Below are 25,610 nucleotides of genomic sequence, written 5' to 3' on the forward strand. Positions count from 1 at the left end.
CCCCCGTGGAGTTATTTGAAACTCCACGGGGGAGGGGTCACTCTGTCCCCATGGTCCCATAAACTCAAAATCCCATAGACAACTTTGGAGAAATCAGCAGCTATTTTGTTTATGATATGTTTATTTAACATTTTCTTGATAATCCTAATTTTTTTTTAATATATTTTTGTTCTAGCATGAGTTATTCAAGTTATAAACTGACCAATCGGATGCCTCACTTATAGAAAATGGCCCCACATCACATGTTTAAAGTGTTTGACAAATTCTCCTGAGCCCGCTTTTAACAGAAGGGGTGTGGCCTTCTAAGATGCTCACTACTGATTGGAGAGAGTGGTTGCCATAGAAATGTAGATAAACATGGACCAATCAGTGTTTACGGACAATATCTGGGCATAGAGGGGAAAAATGGCGACTGAATTGACCTCATTTGTTTGGAACCGAAATTAGTTGTTTTCTATGGATGACATCACTTTTGCTATGTCCACTTCTCTATATACAGTCAATGGTAAGACATTTTTTTTGTAAACTCCTCTAGTCATTGTTTTTCCTGATAGTTACTGTGCCTCCTAGTGTTTTGGAGATCCAGGAACATTTTTATGCATTTTTAATATATTTGTTTACTTAGTATTATATACATTTTGGGTTGCTTTTTTTGTTAGAAAATTAAGCCTTTTTATTTCCAAATGTCTATATATTAATATCAATGGTCATAAAGCAATATCTTTAAAACTTTTTTAACATAGATCATAGGCTAAATTAAAAACTGTTGCCTCAGCTTTTTTCCCTGCATTTCATTATACAAAAAAGTTTTATTTAATTTAGATATTTTATATTTTATAAAACTGTAGGATGTATATTCCGTTCTGTCCAGCATAATAATACTGACACTTGTTGAATGTTTTATACACTATCCACCAGCATTCGACGATGGTAAATACCAACAATGTGTCTAAAATTACCCTTTCCTAAACGAAAAAAATCAAATGTTTGCCAGATGGTTGTGACTTTGCACCATCTGCCAGTTGCATAAAATTCAACACAAGCAACTCTTGATGTATTGATTCTGCAACGTTTGTCTGCAGGCCTAAATTAGTAGACATCCGTGTAATTATTTAAACCTTCAAACATCCATTTGTGGATTGGATTAAATACGTTTTACTTATTGAACGAAGCCCGAAATATCAAATTGTAATAAATATTCAACAACCCTTTTAAGCAATTTTGAGAATCCATTCTTTTGTTTCCATCTTTCATGAATGTTCATTACACCTAAGTTTATAAATGCTAATGGAAGCGGTGAGTGCCTGGTGAATTGGCCTTAATCAGTTGTACGCTCAAAAGACGAAAATTACAATGCATGCATGTCACTATGTGAGAGTGTGACATTGCGGATGCACATTAAAAGTAAGTGCAGCCTGAGAGGCCGGCGTCGTCAAACAAATTGCACAAAGAAAGAGGTGGTGTGTGCTCTCAAACAGTTCAAGGTGGAGTGTGGCATTCTTTGAACAGCATGTTTAGTTGGCATATTCAAACACATTATGGGGGAGAGAAATGGAGGGCCGCGAAATGCATTACAAAGTCTGTGAGTTTGAGCCAGTGCAGCGTTTTTAAACACATTACGCTGGAGTGCTGATGGCGTGCCTAAACAGAGCGTTGATAGAGAGGGGAGAGAGGGGTCAGGGAGGGTTTCTGTTGCATTTCGGCGAGGCCTTGAGTGCTGACTGAATTGTGACATCAGCTCAACTCGGGTACACAAACTTTGCCAGCTTTGGTTTGTTTCGTCTCCAAGCACATCTGAAGGATTCTTGGCACATGCGAGCTGACGAGTGCATGTAAATCAAGGCAAATATAAGTCAAGTGTGTTTCCACTGCCTTAGTTACCTTTGTGACCGAATTCATTCAGCTTGTCACGAAAGACTAAACCAGCAAAACACTTAAAGACTTGTTACTGCATACTTCTGCCAGCCCCATTAAACTGTACAAGCTGGAACCTTTTTTTCATGAAGAGGCAGAATGCATATTTCTGCACCTGGCAACAGAACACCTTGAGAAAAGAAAAAAAAAAGTCTCTCTTCTGGCAGGTCGAATCTTTTCAATTAGCCAGGTTGACTTCGCATGGCTAATTAAGTCCTCATCCTTGATGAGCTGTCTGACTTCTCCAAGCCTCTTACCAGGGGCTTACAGGCCCGGCGGGGGCCACCGGCCAGACGGATTGTTGTCCAGCTGGAATGGGATTAGCAGCGCGCCAGGGGCCTGAGGCCCACAGTCCCTGAGCCTTTGTTTGACTGCGAAGTGTCGACTTGGAAGGGGTGACGGAGAGAGGGAGGATTGAGCTAATCCCCACCCTCCTCGTCAGGAGTGCTCCCCAGAGGGGCAAATGTCCAGTAAAGCACCGAGCGCCCCAGCAGGTACAGGGCCAAAGCAGTAGATCCTCCACCCTGACACGGATGACGCTCAATGGACGCCATCAAAACATGTTGTTGTCCGCTCGAGCGGAAAATATAGGAGTTGTCTGGCAGGATTAGAGGCTGCACACTGTGAGGCGGCCAGATTAAACTTTGCCCAACATATTTTCCTTGAAAACCGCGTTTCTCCTTAACTTTTGTATCGAATGATTCATAACGCTGCCCCACAAAAGCCCAATAAAACCCGTCCCATTCATGCAGGTGTTCATCGACGTGTCTTTACACTGCGTGACTGTGGGGTTTAGTGGCAGAGAAAGGCTACGATTCAATAGGCAGACATGCTGTCAAAAGGCATGTTGTTGGATTTTTCCAACGGGTTAGCCCTGACAACTGTTTTTTTAAGGTAATCCAGTTTTTAGATACAGAATCCGTGTGAACAACAAAAAGCAAAGCTGCAGAGGCTGAGCTTGTCAAGTTTGCAAAATCCTACCACAAAGGGCCTAGTGACTGATTTGTATTAAAAAACGCCTTCGCCTTGTCAGTAGGGCTGCCACAATTAGTCAACTAATCGATGACTAATCAACTATTAAAATGTTCGATGACTAATTTAATTGTTGATTAGTCATTACTTTATATTATATGGAGTTAGAGTGTAGCAAAGTAGAAAGTTATGGCATAATTCTAGTGTTTTGGAATATTTGGGGATTTATTAAGGTTTTTTAGACTGTTTTGGTGTTTAGCTAATATTTCAGCTTCATGCTAGCTGTTTTGGCTAATTTAGGATTTTGTTTTTTAGGCTTTTTTGGAGCTTAGCTAATATTTTAGCTACATGCTAGCTATTTTGGCTAATTTTGGATTTCTTTCATTGTTTTTTGTAGCTATTTTGGTGTTTAGCTAATAACTCAGCTACATGCTAGCTATTTTGGCTAATTTTTGATACTTTTTTATTGTTTTTTAGGTTATTTGGTGTTTAGCTAATATTTCAGCTACATGCTAGCTGTTTTGACTAATTTAGGCTTTTTTTGTTTTAAGGCTATTTTAGAGTTTATCTAATATTTCAGCTTCATGCTAGCTGTCTTGGCTAAATTAAGATTTTTATTTTTTATGTTTTTGTTTTTTTAGGCTATTTTGGTGTTTAGCTAATATTTGAGCTACATGCTAGATATTTTGGCAAATTTAGGTTTTTTTGTTTGTTTTAAGGCTATTTTAGAGCTTAGCTAATATTCAGTTACATGCTAACTTTTTTGGCCAACTTAAGCCTTTTTTTGTTTTTTTAGGCTAATTTAAAGTTAACCTGATATTTCAGCTTCATGCTAGCTATTTTGGCCAATTTTGGCTTTTTTTTTAAATATATATATATATATATTTGGAATTTTTTGGTGTTTTGCTAAACATTTCAGCTACATGCTAGCTATTTTGGCTAACTATTTTTTTAGGCCAATTTGGTATTTGTCTTATATTTTAGCTGGCTACCAGCTTTAGCGTTTTTAGTTATCAATTTATCAATTTCAGCATCTTCAGCTATCGTCACTAGCATCTTCATCAGCCAGATTCAGCTTGTAGCTTTCACACTAGCATTATTGTAGATAATGCTAGTGTGAATATATATAGTTTTTAGTTAGTTTAAAGCTAATGATATCTAAGATGTGTTTTCTATATTCACTTTTTGCATGACTTAATTAGTCGACTTTTGAATAAAATAATCAGTGATTAGTCGACTACTAAAATAATTGTTTGTGGCAGCACTACTTGTCAAATAGAGTAGAGATGGAAAGGTGAAATCAGATTTTGAAAGCCTAATTAGACATTTTAATACATATGTTATAATATAACTCAAATAATTTTCAAGATGCAAATATTACTGTAGGGTTCTGGTCCCAGTGGTGGAAAGTCTCCCTCTAACTGCTGCACCTGTGCTCATGAGTCAGCCTCAGAGCCGAGCCAATACCAACAGGCCGTCTTTCATCGCAGTGTGGCAGAAGCGCCCGAGATTAGAGCAGAATCCACCCAAAACAACCACGCTGAGCTCCGGGATAATCCAGAACCCAAACATCAGAGGGAAACAGGAGGACACTGCTCCGTCTATCATCCAGTAAGAATCCACCCTGAAGAAAAACACGGGGGCGAGATGCGTCGCTATTGTCCGATCTGGCTGGCACTGGAAAAACAGGATGTGATGAGTTTCAGTGCCTGGGGTGACTGGTGAACGGCTGCAAACTTGTCCTGTTTTTCATGGAAAAACATGGAATAATTTGAACCAAATACTGTAACCTTTTGATAAAAAATACTTTTTTAAGAGAAAAGACAGTTTTAATCTAAAGCGGCTCAAGTAGGGGCTATGGTTTCTGCACTGTCAATGTTCTTACTTTACAGTCAAGACCGAGGCTTATGTTCACAGGCTTTGATCAAATGCCAGAACGTTTTCAGTACAGCTGTTTGCAACACTTAATACCTCAAGATGACCTTAAATGTTTCTTTTATCGCAGACCCCACAGCCTTTTACAGTATCGGATGTGCCTCCAGCAGTATATCTGAGCGTGCCCAGTTCTCACCAGCAGGACTCAACATCTTTTTTTTTTTTTTTTCTTTTAAAGCTGAATTACTTGCGTCCGTTATTGGAGACATCAAGAATGACGGGTCAGAAGAAGAGAGCCTCTGGCTGAAGAGGAACCAGACGGATCCTTTGCCAGACAGCCTCAGCTGGGGGCCACGACCCTCTTGATTTTCCAAGAAGAGTCCAACCGCTCCACATTCCCTCCTCCATTCTCCTCCTGTTCAGCCACACTGCATCACTTCTGAACATGGCAGCCATCCAAACATACTGTCAAACTGCACTATTTGTTGAGTATTGCTCGTGATATAACATCGCTATTTATGAATGACACACATCAACTTGTATTTTTCGCACTATAAGGCGCACTTAAAAACCTTTTTTTTAAAAAAAATTACTGTGTGCCTTATCACAAGCACCTTATATGTGGGGCGGCCGTGGTGCAGTGGTAGGGCGGTTGACTCCTGATCAGAAGTGAGCGGGTACGACTCCCGCCTTGCCTACCCATGTGTCGAAGTGTCCTTGGGCAAGACACTGAACCCCGAATTGCCTCCGGTGGGAGGTTGGCGCCAGTGTTCGGCAGCGGAGCCACCACCAGTGTGTGAATGTGTGTGAATGGGAGAATGGGTCTGTGACTGTGAAGCACTTAGGGCTCTCGAAGGAGGGTAGAAAGCGCTATACAAGTATACGCCATTTACCATTTTACCATTTATATATAGAAAAGTTCTGGTTGAGCTTACTGATGTTGAAGTGAGTTTGTGAGGTACACATTACTCGGTCAGAATCTCAAGTTAGGTGTTGTTGTGAAAAAACAATGCTAACGAAGCTAACATATAACAGTAATGGACTGTTTTTATGTGTTGCTAATAAAGTTGGGAGTTAGCATTGTCACCGTAACATTTGTTTTAGCGGTATCTGTCTTTATTTTTCTTTTTTTTTTACGTTTTACCAACAGGATTGGGAGTTAAAGGTAATTGTGAAATGCTAAGGCAGCAAATTCATAGCAGTATCAGACCTTTTTTACATGTTATTAACAGGATTGAAAGTTAGCGTAGTCAAGGTAACGTTAGTTATAGCGGAATCAGTCTGTCTTCTTTAAATATTTCAGGCAAGGTTGGGAGTTACAGGTATTGTGAAATTGCTAACATGACTAAATATTTTGTTTCTTACGCATTACTAACAAAGTCAGGGTTAGCATAGTCAAACTATTGTCTGTTTCTTCACGTATTACTATAAAGGTTGGAAGTTAAAGTTAGAGTAAATTTTCTAAGGTAGCTCGGATTTTTTGCGGGGTCAGACTGTTTTTTTTTTGCATGTTTCCAACAAATACTGGAGTTGGCGAAGTCGCAGTAACGGTTGTTTAAGCGGTGTCCCTCTGTTTTTTTATGCGTTACTAACAAGGTTGGGAGTTAAAGGGAATTGTGAATGTGTCAATGTGGCCCACCTGAATTGGTATCATACTTTTTTTTATGTTACTAACAAGATAGGGAGATGGTGTAATCACAGTAACATTTGATTAGCGGTATTAGTCGTTTTTTTTTTTTTTTAACAAATTGCATCCAAGGTTGATACTTACTGATAATGTAAATATGCTAACCTAGCTAACGCTTCTAACCTGGCTAGCATGTTACAAAGAGCTACTGTCAAGGCAGTTTATCAATTTGGTTTGCCTTATATATGACACAGGATCAAAAATAGACAATTCTTTGACTTTGCTCCTAACAATCTGGTGCGCCTATGAAAATACAGTAGATTATTGTGTTAACAGAAATCACATTTTCTTTCTTTCCTCAACTTACCTGTTAGTTTTCTTCAACCAGTGAAGTGTTCAAAAGTCAATGGTGTCATTTCCGCTATCTCTGGATCATCTTTTTTTTTTTTTCTGGACGTTTCTAAAGGGATTTATTATATGACAGTAAAGAGTAATGGGGTGTTTCATTTACCATAATGAAATCTAATCACCTCGATGACAGACCTTTAAACCGGTGTGTCCGTCTGTTTAATAGTCCGAGTTGAGCCGTGGAACAGAAAGGCTCTGCAGAATATCAGAGAAGACACTTCAAAAAAACAAAACAAAAAAAAAGGAGAGTCCTTTATGGTTTTAGAAACTAAGCAATGTTTACAATAAACAAAATATGTTTCTTTTTTTTAACCAGTGGGGCCAAATTATTCCAGGCATGTGCAGTAAAAAAAGAGGACAATGAACCGCAGCCAGCTTAGCTATGGTTTATATAGATCAGGTTAAGTTCTTTATTGGACTAAAATCACAAAACTTGTGTATTTTTGCTCATTTGTGTACACTTTAAATAAAAATTAGGCTTATAGAAAAACAGACAACTAGGTTATAATGCAAAACGGATGAAAAACATATATTATTTAAATATTTATAACACATTTATTTAGAATATTTTTTAGGTTTGTAATTTTGTTGGCAGAATTACACAAAAAATTCCCTGAACAAAACAACCTTCATATTTGAATATTCTTCTTCAAAAAAGTTTTTAGAATACATATCAACAAAATATTGCATTATTAAAAAAAAAAAACTTGCTTTTTTTGCTGTGACCCTTTTAAAAACAATTTTTCTCATTTAACAATCATTGAAAATCATAACTTTCACAAATGTACTGTTCAGAACTTTTAAGGAATAAAGATGCATGTTGCATCTGTTCTTTTCAAACCTACATTTTTTAGAGTTCTTGTTCCCTAATAGCTGCAGAGTTTGCCTATTATGAGAAGTTGTTTTATTGTATTTTTGTAATATTTTATACCTAAACTCACCATATAGTAGATGAACCAAACTATAAATGTGAAACTATCACAGAGTGAACTTCCATTTGAGTGAGCAGCCAAAAGTTTCCTGTTCAGCTGGAGCCTGTGGAACCTGCCAAAGAGTGTTTTAACCGGCAGAGCTTTGATGAAGTCATTTAGCTGCAGTGTTTCGCATTTCATCACTTCTGTCTGTCAATTATGCTTGATTTACAAGGGACAGGGAATGTGAAGCATCAATTTGTGAGCGAGTGATTGAGACGGAGAGGGAGAGAAAATGGCTGCGGATATCATTCATTAGCACGGACGCTCGTCCTTCAATTATCCTCTGGTTGGATTTGAATGAGTCATCTCGTTCGTTTGTCTCGTTTGGAACGACTTCTCCCAGGTAGGAAGCCGGGATCTGCCTGAGTGCACATGTGTGACCTTTATGAAAAGCCACTTCAGAGGACTTTTCCAGACCTATTCTGCTTTAGTACAGGTGGGACTCATCGCTCAACACACAGAGCTGTCAGATATCTGTGTACACAGATGGTTTGTATTCACCCCAGGGCTTAAACCAATGCTGTAAAGGGAGCAGAATAGGAGGACTTAGTGTGCCTGGGTATGAATGGAGGCTACGTCGCACCTTTGTCTATGGGGAAACATGACAGAGATTCTCATAAGAAAAGTAAAGATGACAGACATGAACCACTTCTCCTACATAACCCCGAGGTTATCTTATCAGGCCTAATTATTTTGCACAGATAATGCTGAGCCAGTGGTTTCAGGAGAAGACTGAGACAATAAATAAAGAGGCAGTGTCGGCTAAAAGGTCAAGAAGAGGGGTCGTGGGTCTGTTTAGGAGTGTGGCTTTGATCTGAATGAAAAATAAAGATCAGCTTCGATGAAAATTGTGTTTTTTTAATTGTGTTTTTTTTTGGCATTTTTCTGACAATAGAGAAAATTTAGCTTAAAATTGAATTGTTGTTGTGAATCAGAGAGAAAATGCAGCTTGAAGAAAAGTGTATTTTTGATGAAGAAAAATACCCGGGCTTCATGCTCTAGATCCATGTACGTCATTGGAGAAATGCTTCATTGTTGATTGCCAATTTTGTTCCACCGATAGTGTTAGGTTGTGGATGCGAGGGGCTACAAGCTAGCGGTAGAGCATGTAAACAGAGACCTCTCAACATCTGTGAGGGGAAAGGGGGGTGGGGTTGCTCCAGGTGAATTTCCATGGGTAGCGCTAGGTGGTAGTTTGGGGTTGCTAGTAGCAACAATAAGATTGTTGACAATTTTGTTGACAACCCGGAATATATAAAAACCTAAAGCTGTGTTCACACCTAGCGCGATTTGCGTGTCAGTGGTGGCCACTTTCAACATTAAGTCAATAGTACAGGCGTGATCTGAACTTCAGGTGCAACTGTTCAGCAGCAGCACAGAGCCATGTAACGTCTACCAATTAGGGACTCATTTTTGGATATGTGACATGTTTAGTGACTCCAGCATTTTTCTACTCCAAAAATGCATTCTCACTCCCAACTCGTCATAAATGGACATTGGGTTCGGGCGTCAATTTTTGAAGTTTTGGGTCTCCCCAACTAGTCATTTTTTGACGTGCTAGCTGTTCCTATTAAATCAGGGGTCCCCAACCGGTACCGGTCAGAGGGTCGCTTGATACCGGGCCACAGACACTTATCAGGGGTCCCCAACCTCCTGGCCACGAACCGGTACCGGTCTGGGCCGCTTGGTACCAGACCAAAGACGCTAATCAGGGGACCCCAACCTCCAGACCCCAAATCGGTTCCAGTCCGAGGGCCGCTTGGTACCAGCCCACTGATGCTAATCAGCAATCCCATAATCCCAAACTGGTACCGGTCCGAGGGCCGCTTGGTACCACACCACAAACTCTAATCAGGGGTCCCCAACCACTGGGCCCTGAACCCGCACTGGTTTGAGGACCACTTGGAAACAGCCCACAGACGCAAATCAGGGGTCCCCAACTTCCAGGCCCCAAACCAGTACCAGTCCTAGGGCTGCTTGTACCAGACCACAAGCGCTAATCAGAGGTCCTGAACCTCCAGGCCCCGAACTGGTACCAGTCTGAGGGCCGCTTGGTACTGGGCCACAGACACTAATCAGGGGCCCCAAATCTCTGAGGCCCCAAACCGGTACCAGTCTGAGGGCCGCTTGGTACCGGAATACACAGTAATTAGGAGTCCCCAATTTCCGGGCCACAGACCGGTCCGAGGGCAGCTTGATACCAGACTACAGACATTGTGGGGTCCCCAACTTCCGGGCCACAAACTGGTACCATTTCTGAGGGCCACTTGGTATCGAGCCACAGACGAAAATTAGGGGTCCCCGGACGCAGACTAGGTTAGGGTACCATCACCAGTTAGGGTACTGTTACTGCGTCCAGTACCACGTCCTGAGAGTTGGGGATCCCTGATTTAATTGGAACAGTCAACATATATATAAAAAAAGCTATTACGTCAAAAAATAACAAGGTGGGGACACCTAAAACGTCAAAAAGTGACGTGGAGGGGGCCCGGATATTAAATCCATATACGACGAGTTGGGAGTGGGTATGTACAAGCATCAAGAGCAAAATAATGTCTTGAGCACACAACAATTTTTCAAGTGTTTCGCTTAGAATAATGAACAAAAATCCCTCCACAGGATGCAGCTCCTGCAGTATCGTACAGTCAAACCTACGAACACATTGTTGGACGAGCAGCAAATTCACGTGGAGAGTCAAAATAGAAGCGGCCAAGGCGAGTGAGGCCTGCTCTGACCCTACCACTGTGGACTCTCAACTGCAACTCTTAAATAAACTATTGCTTGTTTTTATACCACACTTCAACCTTAATTAGGATCATATGAAAAAGCGTTCTTGCTATTTTCCTTCTTGGAAATGTCATTTTACATAAAAATGAATGAGCAACTCCTTACAATCACTTAGCAACCCCTAAGCTACTGCTGGTTATCACTATAAAGTTATAAATTAGAGGACACAAAGCTAAGACACAGACAATTCGTTTTGATTAGTGTGATACATTACATTTTTTTCTTTTTCTACAATGTGTCTAAACAGACTGTGAGCAACAATTTATTATAACGCATTTATGGTAACTAATGCAAAATATGTACTTGTAGGTAGAATCATTGAGAGAAAATACTATTCTGTAATAATTCCTCCCAGAAGACAGTGATTTATGAGGGCTTTGGACGTGCACCAAAAATAGTGACATCTGATAGATTTGTTTATATATGATATATAGCCATATTTATCCAAAAAAAAACTTAAAAAGATCTGTTCTGTCTTATAGGGGAGGGAGACAATCATTTCTAGGGTGTGGCGACTTGCTTTTGCATAATTCAAACCCATAGATCTTGAGGACTTCTAATCTAACTACATGAAACTTTGCCAATGAGTTGTTTTTGCTAGACAGCAAATATTAATTTGTCACACCGCCCTGCACAACACTGGGACATAATTAGATTATGACTAATGCGCGTCTGCCAGCTTTAGAAAATATCGACACACAAACACAGTCACTGCACTTTGAATTACGCTTCTGCTTAAAATAAAACAAAAGCTCTCATTAGAACCTCTCTGTAGATAATCTATTGGACGAGTCAGACGAAGCATTAAAGTACGTCCTCCTCCTGGGAGGTCTGCGCCTCCGTTTGGCACCAAGCTCTCCCTGTCCTGCTCCGTCTTCTCTGCCCATCAATCTATAAGTTCTTAGTTAACGCAGATATTCTAGGAAATGAATGAGAGCCACATTAAACCCGACTCCTTTGCTGCGCTGCAACGCGAGCGCCGGCGGTTAGTTTTATATGTTTCACGAGCGTGTAAATATTTAATAGAAGAGCGGGATGGAATGCTGTGTCACTTGCTCCTCTGCCAGCCGTGCAGATGTACCAGGAGGAAACGCTGGGAGGATGTCGGCCCGACAGACGAAATTTATAGGCCGGATTGAAAATTTATACGCGGCTCTAAAGGAGCGGTCTCCTTCTTGGATCAGGTCCGGGCTGTTTATTGTTGATAAAGATGTTAGCTGGTTTAGATGTTGCTTAAGAGCTTTAATTGGGATGAAGCAACCCTCTAAACGTAGCATCTGGTTGGTGTTTTTGTTTTTACAAAACGATAAACAACAAAACGTAGAGAGAAGGTTTATTTCCATTTGTATTTTTAGAAATCGCACTAAATTAAGGCCATATGGTGGCCAGCTTGAAGCCAACGTCTTCAGGTCAGGAAGAGAAAAACAAATTTGAGTTTCATGGAAGGATTCAAAACTGTCCACCTGTCCTTAAAAAGAACCAATAATGCACAAATTTGAGCTTTAATAATATAGTGGACTTAAATTGCCACTTCAATTATCTTTTGATGTATTGTAAAAGTGTTCCCAGTGATCTTTTAATTATAATTATGCCAGTTTTAGCCAAAATAATTCAATAAGTTTTTTTTTGGTTTTTTTTATGTAATTTCTACAGTAGTTCATTAGAAATTCACCTTTGAGTTGTAGGCAGGGTCACTAAAGTAGAGCAACCCCGCCCCCCTTCCCCTCTCCATCATTTTCAAACATTATTTTATTTTTCTCCTGATTTCCAAGGGTTTGAATAAAGAAATACTCAGTCTTGCCTAATTTTCTTCATATATGTCACCAGAAAAATGCCACAAGGACACATTAAAAACACCAAAACACATTTTTTATCGGAGTGAGTCCTAAACGAAGCCCCCACCCCACATAAAAATGTTATGAATAGATGATAAAGGACCGATCAGATGCATTTTATTTTAGAACAGACTGTTTTTGGGGGCTTTCTATTGCACACATGCACAAAACTTTCACAAAAACCTAGAAATGTCGACAAAACACAATTTTGCAATTACATTAAATCCGTTAAATCAGAATTATGCAAATAAACACAAACCAACTCATGCGATAATTCATTAAAAAAACAAGGCGACGGACGTGAACAATACTTTGATTTACAGTGGATACTTTACATTTCTGCCATGACACTAGCGTTCATCGTCATCTATCAAAGGAGACGTCGGCGTCTTATTCAGGACAAGGAGCAGTGAGCTACGTTTGAGTGGCTGCTGAGGATTTTGGGAAATTCTCCTGGTTGATGATTTTACAGAGAAGCTGTGGATCCAACAATTCCACATGACACAACTTTTGATGAGCTGCGTGATGCTGTGGGACCTCTTGTGTTGCCAAAACGTGGTATCTGGTCGTTAGTCACATGACTCATTTAATTAGAAAAAAATTTTAAGAACTGATGAAGTTAAAACTTTCAAACCTTAACTTTTTATGTAAAATATATTTATGTTAACAGGTAAAGTTTAATAAGGATTGGTCCCTTCAGATGAAAACTCTCATTTTCAAGGAGGTCCTATTTTCCATGTACATGCAAGAACAGATGGCAAAGCAAAAGAGAAACAAAAAACAATAGAGTTTGATTTACAGTTTCACTTAGCAGACAGAAATACACACACACACACGTATAAACACACAGACTCTCAATATTTACTCCAATTCACAATATTCCCCCACAACATGTTAAGAGTATGACGAAAAAATGTATAAGCAGTAACTGCTCGCTCAACCAAATTGTGGTTATTACTCATCGAGGCAATAGGCTGCAGAAAAAGCATTTTTCATTTATTATTTTAAAAATGGGATTAAAATCGATTGCTAAAAAGGTCTTAAAAGTAAACAAACTTGGAGTTTCATCTGCATGATTACAAGTTTTTAAACCTTCTGTTAAGTTAAAATTTGAAATAATTTCAAATCAAAAGCTTTTGTATTTCACTCAGTTAAATTTGTCAAATTAGAAGCTTATAGATTAATTCTGACTATTGATTTTCTAAAGAGTTATTCAAGTTATAATTTGGTTTATGTTATTAGTTTATTGAACCTGACTCGAGACGGTGCTTTTGGGTGTTTAAGGGGGAAATGAAATTAAGCTCCTCCTACTTTTTAGTCTCATTAAATACAAACAAGTTAATTGGATTACTCTATAAAGACCCACTTCAATGGAGTTTGTGTTTTTATCATGCATTTTTCTGATGATGGAGGACAGATATAAGTAAAATTAAGCTTAAAACTGAATTGTAGAGCTGACAAAAAAAAAAGATGTTTTGAAAATGTTTTATTCGTGATGTAAAATTCGGTGGGCGGGGCCACAAGTTCCCCGTTTCACTCTTGGATGACTAGATTAATTTTCCTCGTCTTAGCTGGCATCTGCCTCAGACTGTTATTAGCTCTGATTTTGTTTGCCATTTTTGTTAGGCTAGAGGTGTGAGGGGCTGTAAGCTAGCCTATAAACAGAGCTCTCATCAACGGGGAGGGGAAGTGCGGTAGGGGTTACTCCAACAGACCCATCTACCAGGGCCGTGCGCAGGATTTTTGAGGGGCAGGGGCTTAAAGTTGGAAAAGGGCAACAAAAACACATGTTTTTTGTCCTTTAAATAATATGAAAATGAAGTAAAATTTAAAAATAAAGATAGATGACTACTGAGCTATGAGACCTGTGTAGGTGAAAGTGATACAATTGTCATTTTTTTGTGTAAACAAATAGTTAACATGTAAACATTAAACAAACTATTGTTAAAATTTTTACAGTCAGTTAAAGCAAAAAGAAAGTGGGTTCTTATTCAATAAACTTTATTAGTAACAAACGGAAACTCGCATGCGCCCTCTCTGTTGACAGACTGCTACTGCATGCATCACCTACTGTTTTCAGTGTAACATCTTAACACACAGAAAAACAATGGGTAAACATGAAAAACACTCAATGGATGACATGTAATAAAAGTGTGCACTGAACATTTTTTTAAATAAAGCATTAGATTTTGCCACTTATATATTTGGGGTTGCTTTGCCAAACCTTGCAGTTGCTATAGCAACTCCAAGCTACCCCCTGATACCTTCCTTTATTCTTGTATAACTAACGAGAGTTAATATATATTGATACAAAAGAAAAAAAAGAATGTGTGGACGTGCCTACCACCCGAATCTCAGAGGTGAATTTCTTTGCAGAAACTATGTCCTCAAGAACAACTTTCTTTGTTTTTGTGTTTTTGGGCTAAAAATGGCCGAAGCAAAATCAGAGTAGGTCTTTAATTTAAGCGACTGAGCCAATAAGCTAATGCTCTGTGGGAGATCTGCCTGAGGTTTTAGTCCCACAGGTTGTTATTTAACAATTTATACAATATAACCTGCTCCCTTTGCACATGTAAGTCCACCTTCATTCACAAACGGTGTGATTCACATTAATGGGAATCTCCCTGTTCAAGGATGAACCCCCATCCCATTCAGATTTTTGTTTGTTCAGCATCACTCTTACTCCACGATGAGCTTCGTCATGTTCCGGCCTCATTCATCTGCAGGTTTTGCGTTGTTGCTCAACAAGTGCACAGCGGCTGACATCATCAGAGCTCCTCAACCACCCCCGCCCGTGTGTCAGTAGGAAATACTTTGTGAATCAGTGCAACATTTCATTAAAACTTCCTTCTTTCCTGTAAATGAGCTCTCATCTGCCCTCGACCACCGTCATCCTAAAAGAAAGGGGGTAAACACATGTGCGTGAGGCACGCCGTCACCAGAAGATGGATGGGAGCGCTCCGGCAATGAATAAATACACCCAATAGCCTCTCCTTCATTCATTCCTCCCTCGGTGCAACAGATGTTGCAGCTCGGTGGTGTTTTCATTCCCATGGTGCAATGTGGTTCTACTTTTGTTTATTTGTGCTCTCATTCCCATCCTTGTCTTGAGTGGATTCGGAAACTAGATGTGCACGCACCAGCCTCAGCTTGCGTGGGTGGAGGACTCCGCTAAGAGGTTGCAGAAGCTCCGTCGTGCAGGCGACGGCGTGGTTTGACCCCCCCACTGTAAACCTGGAGATCAACCTCTGACCTTTGGAGAAGCACTGAAGTGAGAAAACCTCATTTTTATTCCCCACTGTGGGTTTTGGTGCAGCGGAAGAAGCCATAATGAGCTCTAGAATAGATGAATCTCTGGTTGAGGGGGAATACTGGAACTACACTGCAGAGCTGATAACATCACGACTGTTTTGTAGGTTTGGAATGAGGTCAGATAAGTTCAAGGCCTGATTTCCATCACATTCCTGATGTCTTTTATCATAAAATAAGATATCTTTGCCCGGATTTCAGAGATATTGAAAAACCCTCGAGTGAAACCGTCTGCAGACATACTACTATGTTTAATAAGTCTCTGTCTAGGTCAGGCAGGGTAAAATGTTGCATTTATTCTTGCTTTTTAGATGTTTTGTTGTATCTTTTATTACACCTAGAAGTATAGTGGTGTATTCACATTTTGTGGAGTGAACCCAATAATCTGGAATTGTGGAATACATTTTTCAGTTTGAATACCAGAAAACTGGTTCTGATCCGGGACCAGGAACCACTCTAGTACCCATCTTTTGAAGTGGTCTCGGTTAGTTTCCAATCAGACTTCTATTATTATTTCTCTTGTTTATTTTCCCCGCCCTCGTAATTCCTGACCAATGACTAAGGAGATCTTTAGTCACATGGTTTTGTTTACAGGCTTTGTTGAAAACAGAAATGTTCGTTTGACGGCAGTCTGAATACAGACCGAACCCCCAGGTTCAGGTCTCAATCTGAACCAAATGAACCAGACTGAGTCCGGACCAAAAGACTTTTTTACGGAGAGAAAATGGACTCATCTGACTTGTGTGATCATAATTTTTGATTTGTAACTCAGACGCTACATTTTCTGCGTACATTTATGTACTTCCGATTGTGTTTTCATATATAAAAAAAATTACAAAACACAAAAAATATGAAATATATTTACACATGCACAACTTAATATTACAAAAGTTTGAAACCAACTACACACGCAAATCTTTAAAATGTATGCACGAATCACTTATTACGCACACACAAAACCATATTCATGCACAATTCTGATGTGAGACTCTTTTCATGTCTTCAAAAATCATGTTAAACGACGCGTTCAAATGCTGCTAGAATGCTGAGTCATCAGAGTTTTCTTATCAGTCACTTAAACTAAGATTGTGAAAAATATCTGGTGAGAACTTGACATTCTCCCAATACAAAGTTGCAAGTACATAAAACTACGCAAAAAAATGTATTGTATGAGTTACAAATAAAACACAAATCCAACATTACACACAAACATGCAGACATAAGTTACAAATTAAGAATAACGCACACATAAATCTGTTGAGTCAATTTTCTCACCATACTTTTCCTATCTCAATACATCCTAAGGGTATAAGTATTTTTTTTTGTGACACACAAATTGTGCAACCGTCAGTGACCTTCCGTCCTTCGTGCCAGTTCGTGCCCCAAGCTGGGATTACCTCATAAATTTGTGGTTTTGCCAACAAATTTCCCAGTAAATGTCGTGGGTACAAGCGTCAGGAAATATTGCTTTGTCATAACTCCCACTTCCTGCTACTTCTTTTCCTCCTTGACCTTTCATTTCCTCTGCTGAGTTAGGCGTTGCTGAGTGACCCCTGGATTAGCATGTGATCTGATGTGGAGCTTGGGAACAGGAAGTCGATAGGAAGAGGAAGTGCCGCAAAAATCAAGGAAACGTCGGGTTTTAGCACCTTGAACTTTGTGTGTCATTTCTGGCGGTGGTACTTTCAGTGGCAACGACTTTAGGAAAAGCAGTGCTGGGGGGGTGTCAGGTAGGATATGAGCAGGGTGGTCTGCAGAAGAAGGTCAAAGGGCAGCGCGGACGAAATCCAGGGCGTGACGTTTCCGATGCGATGAGTAAAACAGACATCAGGGATCGCGTTACGCTAATCATTTTCTTAAACGCAGGCACAGAGCATTAACAGCACACAGGATGAAGACACGCCGTCATATCAGTAACAGCACATTGACACTGGACACACACCCAGACCTTCCTGACGTCTGTCCCCCGAGCTCCGCATCCTCATATGCAGGGTGTCTCATGTCCGCCTCTATTTTTACCATCAGGCGCTGAAAGCCCGTGGAAGCTCCTTGTCAATGGGCATCTCATTCCACCGCCAATGGCGTGTCACCATTTATTAAGTCATCATTACTCAGGGCCACTCCAGCTGCCGAGGTGCCATGGGGAAAGGGTGGGTGTGGGGGGGGGCTGTTGCAAATAGATCGGCACCGATAGGCCGAGCTGTTGCTGCACTCCCTGAGGGCCAGCGCAGAGAGACGTGTTCCAGCACATCTCCCTCCCTCCCCACCGGTGAATGGATGCAGGTAGTCAGGCGGAGGTTAGTTCAAATAATGCTGATAAATGGAGGCCAGGTCGGGGGATCAGGGCAGACAAGAGAGGCAGAGGCTGATGGAGATGTGTCATGTCTGTCCACACTTTGTTCTATTGTGGGTAAACACACAAAAAGGATGTTTGGACTGAAAGGGTGTTGAGACATAAGGATGGAGACAGCGTGGAAGTAGATTTTCAAACCAGACCGGGTAGAAGGCTGGGATTTTGACTAATGTGAACTATAAATAAACTAACTTCATCTTTAGTAAATATTACCCACTCCGATGAAAGTTGTGTTTTTGAAGTTTTTTGGCAGCATTTTTTTGATGATGGAGGACATATATAAAAAAATGAAGCATAAAATCAAATATCTGATCATTTTTTATTCAAGTTGTTGTGAATCAGGAGGAGACGCATAAATGATGTTTGAAAAAGATCATATTTGTTACGTAGAAAATACGATGGGCGGGGCATAAAGTCCCTGCTTGACGTCCTTGTAGACAACTGGAGTCTTGTGCGTTTTCTGGCATCTAGTCCAAAAATACTGCTCACGATTTTTATTGCACCAGTAATGTTAGTTGAGGGTCTGTAAGCTAGCAGCATGTAAATAGTAGGGCTGGGAATTACTGGGTTCCTCCTGATACGATGCAATACGTAACTCATGGCTCACGATATCCATGATATCACGATACTGTGATGCTTGGTAAAAATCTTCTCTAATAACTCACATTATATAGAAGAACACATAATTTTTTTTAGAAAAATATATCCCCATTTATTTTTTAGCTTGAACACAATCCTAATAAACAGCATAATAAGCAACCAATAATAGAACATTTTGTACAAATCAGTAATACTATGTCTTTGACAAGCATCAACACCATCAAAACCCATCGAGAATCAATCATGGTACTAAATATTGCGATATATTTCAATATCGATATTTCAGCACACCCCTAGTAAACAGAGAGCTCTCAGTAATGGGTTAGGGACTGTTTTTAATTTGGGGTAAAAACTTCATAATTATAACATCACTTGGAACACTTTTAAAATAGATCAAAAGATGATCGGACTTAGAGATGTCCCGATCAAAATCAATATCAAAATCAATGACTCGATCAATATCAAATCTTGTCTTCCGAATAGTATCTGATATTTAATTTTTCATATTATGATCAGCGCTTTTTTTTCTAACTTATTGTTCTAGATAAATACTCCAATATAAGTATGTATGTCATGAACGGATCACAACATGTTATTGCCAGAATACACAGTAGCTCAAGCAGGAGGCTAACAAAAACAGCAGTCAAGCTAGCGAGGCGTTCAATAACTTTTAAAAATGCTTTACTGACAGCAAGTGTCTCTATTAGTTTGTCTTACCTCAAGCAATGGTATAAAAAGATATTTTTACAGAAAAAAAAAATCGTTTTATTCTTTTAAGCTCTCTCTGCTTCCAACAGGCGGCTACACAGCTGCTGCTAACTGATAAATGCTAGCTCCGTGATTTAACCACTTAAGACCCGAGCTGTTCTTTGATATGCCTGTTTTATTTTTCTGACAAAGAAATAAAACTTAACAAAAATTAATTACTGTTGTAATAAAACTGAAAATTCAATGTTTTAAGAGGTTAAAGTCTTAAGAAGTAAAAAAAAAATTCCAATGGCCTAATCTTAAAAAATAATAAATAAAACAAATAAACTGTTCTAATGACATCAACCATGAATACTCATTTCCATACTAAAACAAAATCATCATTCATTTCTAAGAATTTTAAATGAAGATATGAATCACATTTGGTTAAAAATGTTCAATAGTTCTAAAAATATTAAAGCTAGAGTCTCTAAACTTTCTCTGACATCACTAATTATCAGCTACTAGATAATAGTTATTTTTTTAGGTTATAGTTTCACTGTTTGTACTTGTTTGATAAAGTTACTTCACAGAAGTTCTCTGTTTAAGTGTTTAAATGATAAATATTGTTAAATATCAAATCAGGCCCTAAAAAACGTTATTAGAGTAAGACTTCAAAGATTTGTGTTTTTATAGTAAAGTATCAAGAAGTTTGGTTAATATCGCACCAATTTGACAAATGTGTGTGAGCTAGTGGTTTCAAAAACACAAAACAGCGCTGGAATTCCAGGAACATAAGGGCACCCTCATATGACAAGCGCACACTCATGATTCTTACCACACCAGCCCCGGTCTGTGGTTGTTTTGCTTTAGTATCTTGAGGTGTGTGAGTTGACACATCAGCACTCCTGTTTATCAAAGCTTTTATCACCTCACCACTTCTATGTTAGAGGAAGCAGGAGGCACCCACACACTCACACGCACATACTCGCAAAAACTCTGGAGCACCTGTAGAGGCTGGCTGGGGTTAGGAAGAGGAGGGGGGGCTTTTGTTTACTCGCCTCTCGGGTTTAAATGACTTTACCAGAAGACAAATCTGTCTAACACCAGGCAGGTTAACAAGCAGCATGTGTTTCCCCTGAAGTGTTGGATGAATTTGCTTTTTGTGGGAAATTTTAAACTTGAATTTATTGTAGCATATTTCTTTGTTTGTAAAAGGTCCAGGAAGAACTTTGTGAAAGTGTTTGTTCTGTAAAAGATACCATCCTCAAAACATGTGATATTTTTCTATAGTCAATTGTTTTTATGTGTTAAAAGTTTGGAGTTTTCGTAAGTTCCTGTTCTTCGTCTACTCATAATAATTTATGTTATACAGATGTATTTTCAAGTCTGGTTTCTGTGATCTCTGTTGAGAACATCTTTGGCCCTCATTGCGACTTAAAAACTATATATATACATATATTATATCAATAAAATGAAAAAGGGATTAATTTCTGCTAACGTTGATTTAAGGTTGGAATTAAAAAAAGGTAATAAAATGGGGATTTCCCCCTGATTTGCAAAGTAAAACAGAAATGGACAACTTCAAAACATGTTATTTGATTACAGATATTATCACGAGTGCAGAACAAAACTCAACTGTTCACACCGCCCCGGCAACGTGTTCAAGTGACCACTTCTATTGAAAAGTTTATGTAGACACACGTTTCAGACTTTCATGTTCAAAACTTTTGCAATGACTTGTCACTAAGCACATTTTTAAGACAGCTTTCAGGCTCTGTGTATAACAAAAGTCTAACCAGGTTGAACTTTGATCAATGAGGCACTTAGATTTGGTAGACGCATGTACGGCATCTCTTTCAATTCATGGAAGTGCCATGTATTGGAATTGTATCACACCAAGTCTTTCAAATATCGGAATAGAGCTGGCAAAGAAAAAGCCTCCATGAAGCAAGATTGACAAGATATACACCTCTTTGACATTTCGCACTAAGCCTCTTCCAACTGTAGGCACTAGTATCATGATGATCCAGTATGAACACCATTTGCTAAATACACACTCAAGATCGCACTTAAAGCACTTTCTTGAACACGTGTCATATGTCTGGTGTGAACGTAGCTTAAGACTGGTTTGAAATGACATCTACTGGAACCAAGTCTTTGACCCAAGTAAATCCTATTTAGCTTGATACTGAAGGGATATTTTTCACACTATTATTAATGTAAAACATATTCACTGCAGACATAAACAGGCTCTCCCCAAGTTTGTTCCATGCCAGTGCAGAATTTAGAACAGTTCGCTTAGATCCCTTTTGTTCCATTTTCAAGCATGAAGCTTGGTTGTAGAGATCTGCCATGGCGTCATACTCTGAAGTCAAGAACGGTACAGTTGGACTGAGAAAGCAACTTGTTGTGACTTCATTGCTGAACATGATCCATAACCAACAGTCCTAATATCTAGCCAAAGTAAAAGCTATCAGATCAATTAAGATTGGAAATATAATCACACGTTGGTGACGTGGGTGCTCGCAGCCAACAGAAGGAAATACACAGCACCACCTACAGGGCTATTGTACATTGTAGCTGTCCTTAGCATGAATGATAAAGGGCTATTTTGGGTACAGCCTGGAGCAATAAGCAGATAATTCTTTAACACCGGACCTTTAGCTTCACTGTTTACATTTTTGGAATAACCGTAACTGTGAGGAGTCGGTGCTCTTACTCCCCCTCTGGTCACCGCCAGGAGCCAGCTCCAGAGTAATGACTGCACTACAACTCCCAACAACCCCAGCGTACAGTTCCTGGATGCTCCTCAGCTGTCTCTTATTTCCAAAACACCCACAGGACACTTAAGCAGCACAGAATGCCACACTCTGCGAAGTATTGTTTGTGCCACTCTGGCTGCATTGCTGAGCGTTTCTATCTGGACCTGATCTTCTATTTCTGACCTTGCTCCCTCTCTGATTACCTGCTGCTTGCCCTGACCCTCTCCGGGACTCTGACAACTCTAGTCTCTTCTTGGATGATCCATGCTTGTGATTGACCTCTGCCTGTCTGACCCTGATTTAGCTTTATGGACTTTTAGCTGTGCTTAGTTCCTGTCTGAGCTAGTAAACCTGCGACACGTGGAACCAGCTCTCTGCCCGTTTGTGACGGTAACTCTTCAACCATTTATGCAAATTAATGTAACAGATGCTGAAGTGGAGAAAAGTAGCTCTATGCTAATATGTGACACTACAGTTGTAAAGTAGACTGTAAAGTAAAGTAGACTACTCTTTTTTTCCCCCTTCAAATCCACTGGAATTATAGAAATTGTGTAACTAGAAGAACAGTAGTTCAAGGAGTGTGTTATTCCATGTCACCGGATATAGCTCTAGTGTTTACTCCCACGTCAATCTTCTTTTGGCTTATTGTAAAAGCGTACCCAGTGATTTTTAAAATTATGATTATGCAGTTTTTAACCAAAGTTCAAAAACCTGTATTATTTTCTAGAACAAAGTGTCTGCAGAGCTGCAGTGGTTCAATAGAAATTTGCCTCTGAGTTGTGGGCGAGACTGTTGCCGCCAAGTAACCCCACCCCATTTCCCATTGTGCCACTGAATACACTCTCTTGTTAGCTTACAGCCCCTTACAACTCAAATTCCTTACATTACTGAAGGAACAAAAAAGGCGAGCAATTTTGGAGCTATCCACTCGTATGGTTTGGAGTCACATACCAGCTCAGACGGGAAAACAAAGACGTACATGGATCTAATCGTCTGCAAGTGGGTGTATCAGAATGGAGCAGAGCAAGAGCTTAGTGGACCTGTCACTTCTACAGGATTTTTCCAAATTATTTATTTTTGTGTGCTCCTAATTCTCAAGGATTTAAATAAAATATACTAAGGCTGAATCCGAATTTATTCCATGCCCCTATGGCATCTCCGTACCCCTACATTTAACCCTCCAAAAAGAATGTCATTCGATGATGTCATCAATAGTCGCCGGTCATCTACGTTACTGCGCAGCTGCTAGCACTCAGAAAATACACAACAGCCTCAGTTTTATAACTTTAAAATGTTATTACTTTCATATAAATGTAAACTTCTGTGCTTCAGAGCGTTTCTTCTCACGGCGGAGGGATACACAGTCAGAAGTCCCAAAAGTTACCCCTTAAAAAAAACATTTTCAGACACTGCTACCCCTGCAAATGCCCCTACAAGAATTCAGATTAAGCTTAAGATGAATTTTCTTTATATACGTCCTCCGTCATATAAAAAAATGCTACAATAACATGTAAAAAACACAATTTTCCTTACAGTGAGTCTTTACGGGGTTATTAGGGATAGTGATCTGAGTAGTCCCTTACAGCCTGTTCTAAAACAAAATTAGATTTATTTTAGAAGATAATTGTAAAGTTTTGATCACCTCATTTGGGAAAAAAAAAATGCTCTCAACCTTTTTTGACTGAAGGTAAAACTGCCTTAGAGCTGGCTTTTACCTCCTGGTTAACTATAATAAAAAGAATTAAAAGGGGATTAAAAAAAAGTAGAGAAAGAGAAAAAAGAGGACAGAGGGGAAAAAAAGGAAGTGGGTGCGGAAAAGTCCAAACCATTTACCTTAACCATACACAGTGCTTCCTTCAGTCCTCCCTCCCTCTCCCGCTCAGCTCGTCCCCCTCCCCTCCCTCCCTCCCTCCCATGGATGGTGTAGCTCTCTCGCAGTCTGGTGGAGCTGCTCACAAGGATAAGAGGGTTGCTGCGAGTGTCTGCTTCAGGAGAAACAAGCCAGCTGGACAGAACGAGATCCAACAAGATTTTCTTGAGGAAAAGCTTTCGCCGTTGTGGATACTAGTTCTGATTCTCAGCGCAGCTTCTAAGCATCAGCTCAAGAGCCGCCTCCACCTGACGGAGGACGGTGAAGCCTGTATGTCCTGGACTTCCAACACGGGGAGCCATGTGAGCAGCACCCCAACTTCACTCCGGCAGCCTTCCCTCTGAAACGAGGATTTTCTTTTCTTTTTTTTCTCTTCTCTCCCTGGAAACTGGACTTTCAGGGACTATCTCTCCATTGGAGGACACTCATCTGAGGGGTCGGGCTGTGAGTGCCCCCTGGTCTGGAGGCCAGCCAGCAGCACTCCAGCACCATGGATTACCTGTTTGGGATTGTAGTGCTGCTGTGTGGGGCAGTGCAGCTGGGAAGAGGAGCCGAGCCCAAGCACAATGTGCCCAGACTAAAGCTGTCATACAAGGGTAAGCTCATTCTCTGTCCTCCCTTGACTCCTCCAGGTCGTATAGGATCGCCGGTGCTTTTAACCAGTATTTTTTTTTTTTTTTTGCCTACGGGTGTGCTTTTTCTTTTCATCTTCCTTTTTCTTTCTCATTCACTCCTCTTGGTCAGCACATAAAAATCTCTCCATAACCATTAGCTGGCTCTCTTTAACGTCTGGGAGTCACAATTCTCCTTACAAATAGTCAGATTGGTTCCATATGCCGTGGGAGGGCTCCCGTCTGAAATTAAATGTATATAGTGGCCCCTGGATCAATTTTCCCCTCGTGCTGCCTCCCTGCCTGCCAGTGTGAGTACTGTACACCTCTGTTAGGGGCTGTTTAATAGCTTCAATCATGACACAAAGCCTTTTTTTCCTTGAAACAGTTGGGTCATATTTTTTTTGCTTTAATTGTGTTTCATTCTTCTCTGGGAAGCGTGAGAGTTCCTCTGACGTGCACGTGTGCATTTTTTTTTTTTTTGACGTACACAGCAAACATGTTATTCTCTCTCCCTTCTGTGTTATTTTGAGGGGAGACTGCGGAGCGCCGGTTTCTTCCTCTCCTCCTCCCTCCGTCCGTCCGTCTCAAAAATCAGGCTCTTTGTAATTTTTTTTTCTTCTCATCCCAAAATAACCAATTTTTTTTTTGGCCGCATTCTATTGACAAAAAAAATATATACAAAGTGTGAGTTATTTTACAGCAAATCACACCCTTATTTGGAAAATTTATGGATGGAGTGATTTACAGCGACAGAGTGTGCGTGCTTGATTGTCACCCAAGGCTGTGGCTCTTGAGCTCGTTTCCATTTATTTTGGGGCAGATTCAGAGTGGGGGGGGTGAATATGATGTTTGTCACTAATTCAATCTCTATGTTTAGACATTTAGGGTAACTTGTGTTTAGAGGCCTGCTGTATGACATGCTTTTCATCCTTAGATGCAGCCTAAGTTGTAATTTTGAGGCCAGTGTATTTTCCTTTATCACCCTTTCGGCTCCCGAAGTGAACCCGACCGCATTTGTTC

At 40.0% G+C, this 25,610-nt stretch overlaps 1 protein-coding gene across 2 annotated transcripts in view; it reads left to right on the top strand.

The window, feature by feature from the left end:
- The window catches only part of sema3aa (sema domain, immunoglobulin domain (Ig), short basic domain, secreted, (semaphorin) 3Aa), a 67,633-nt gene that overhangs the window by 7,033 nt on the left and 34,990 nt on the right, over nucleotides 1-25,610 (top strand). The window contains exon 1 of one of the 2 annotated variants that reach the window (XM_024285045.2): nucleotides 23,430-24,572. The exons of the other annotated variant lie outside the window; for it this stretch is intronic. Coding sequence (XP_024140813.1) covers nucleotides 24,467-24,572 — 106 coding nt within the window. The 5' untranslated portion in view covers nucleotides 23,430-24,466. Of the gene's footprint in view, nucleotides 1-23,429; nucleotides 24,573-25,610 lie in introns of those variants that run through there. 2 annotated transcript variants of the gene reach the window in all.

The sequence above is a fragment of the Oryzias melastigma genome, linkage group LG23 (assembly GCF_002922805.2).
Source record: "Oryzias melastigma strain HK-1 linkage group LG23, ASM292280v2, whole genome shotgun sequence".
Lineage (NCBI taxonomy): Eukaryota > Metazoa > Chordata > Actinopteri > Beloniformes > Adrianichthyidae > Oryzias > Oryzias melastigma.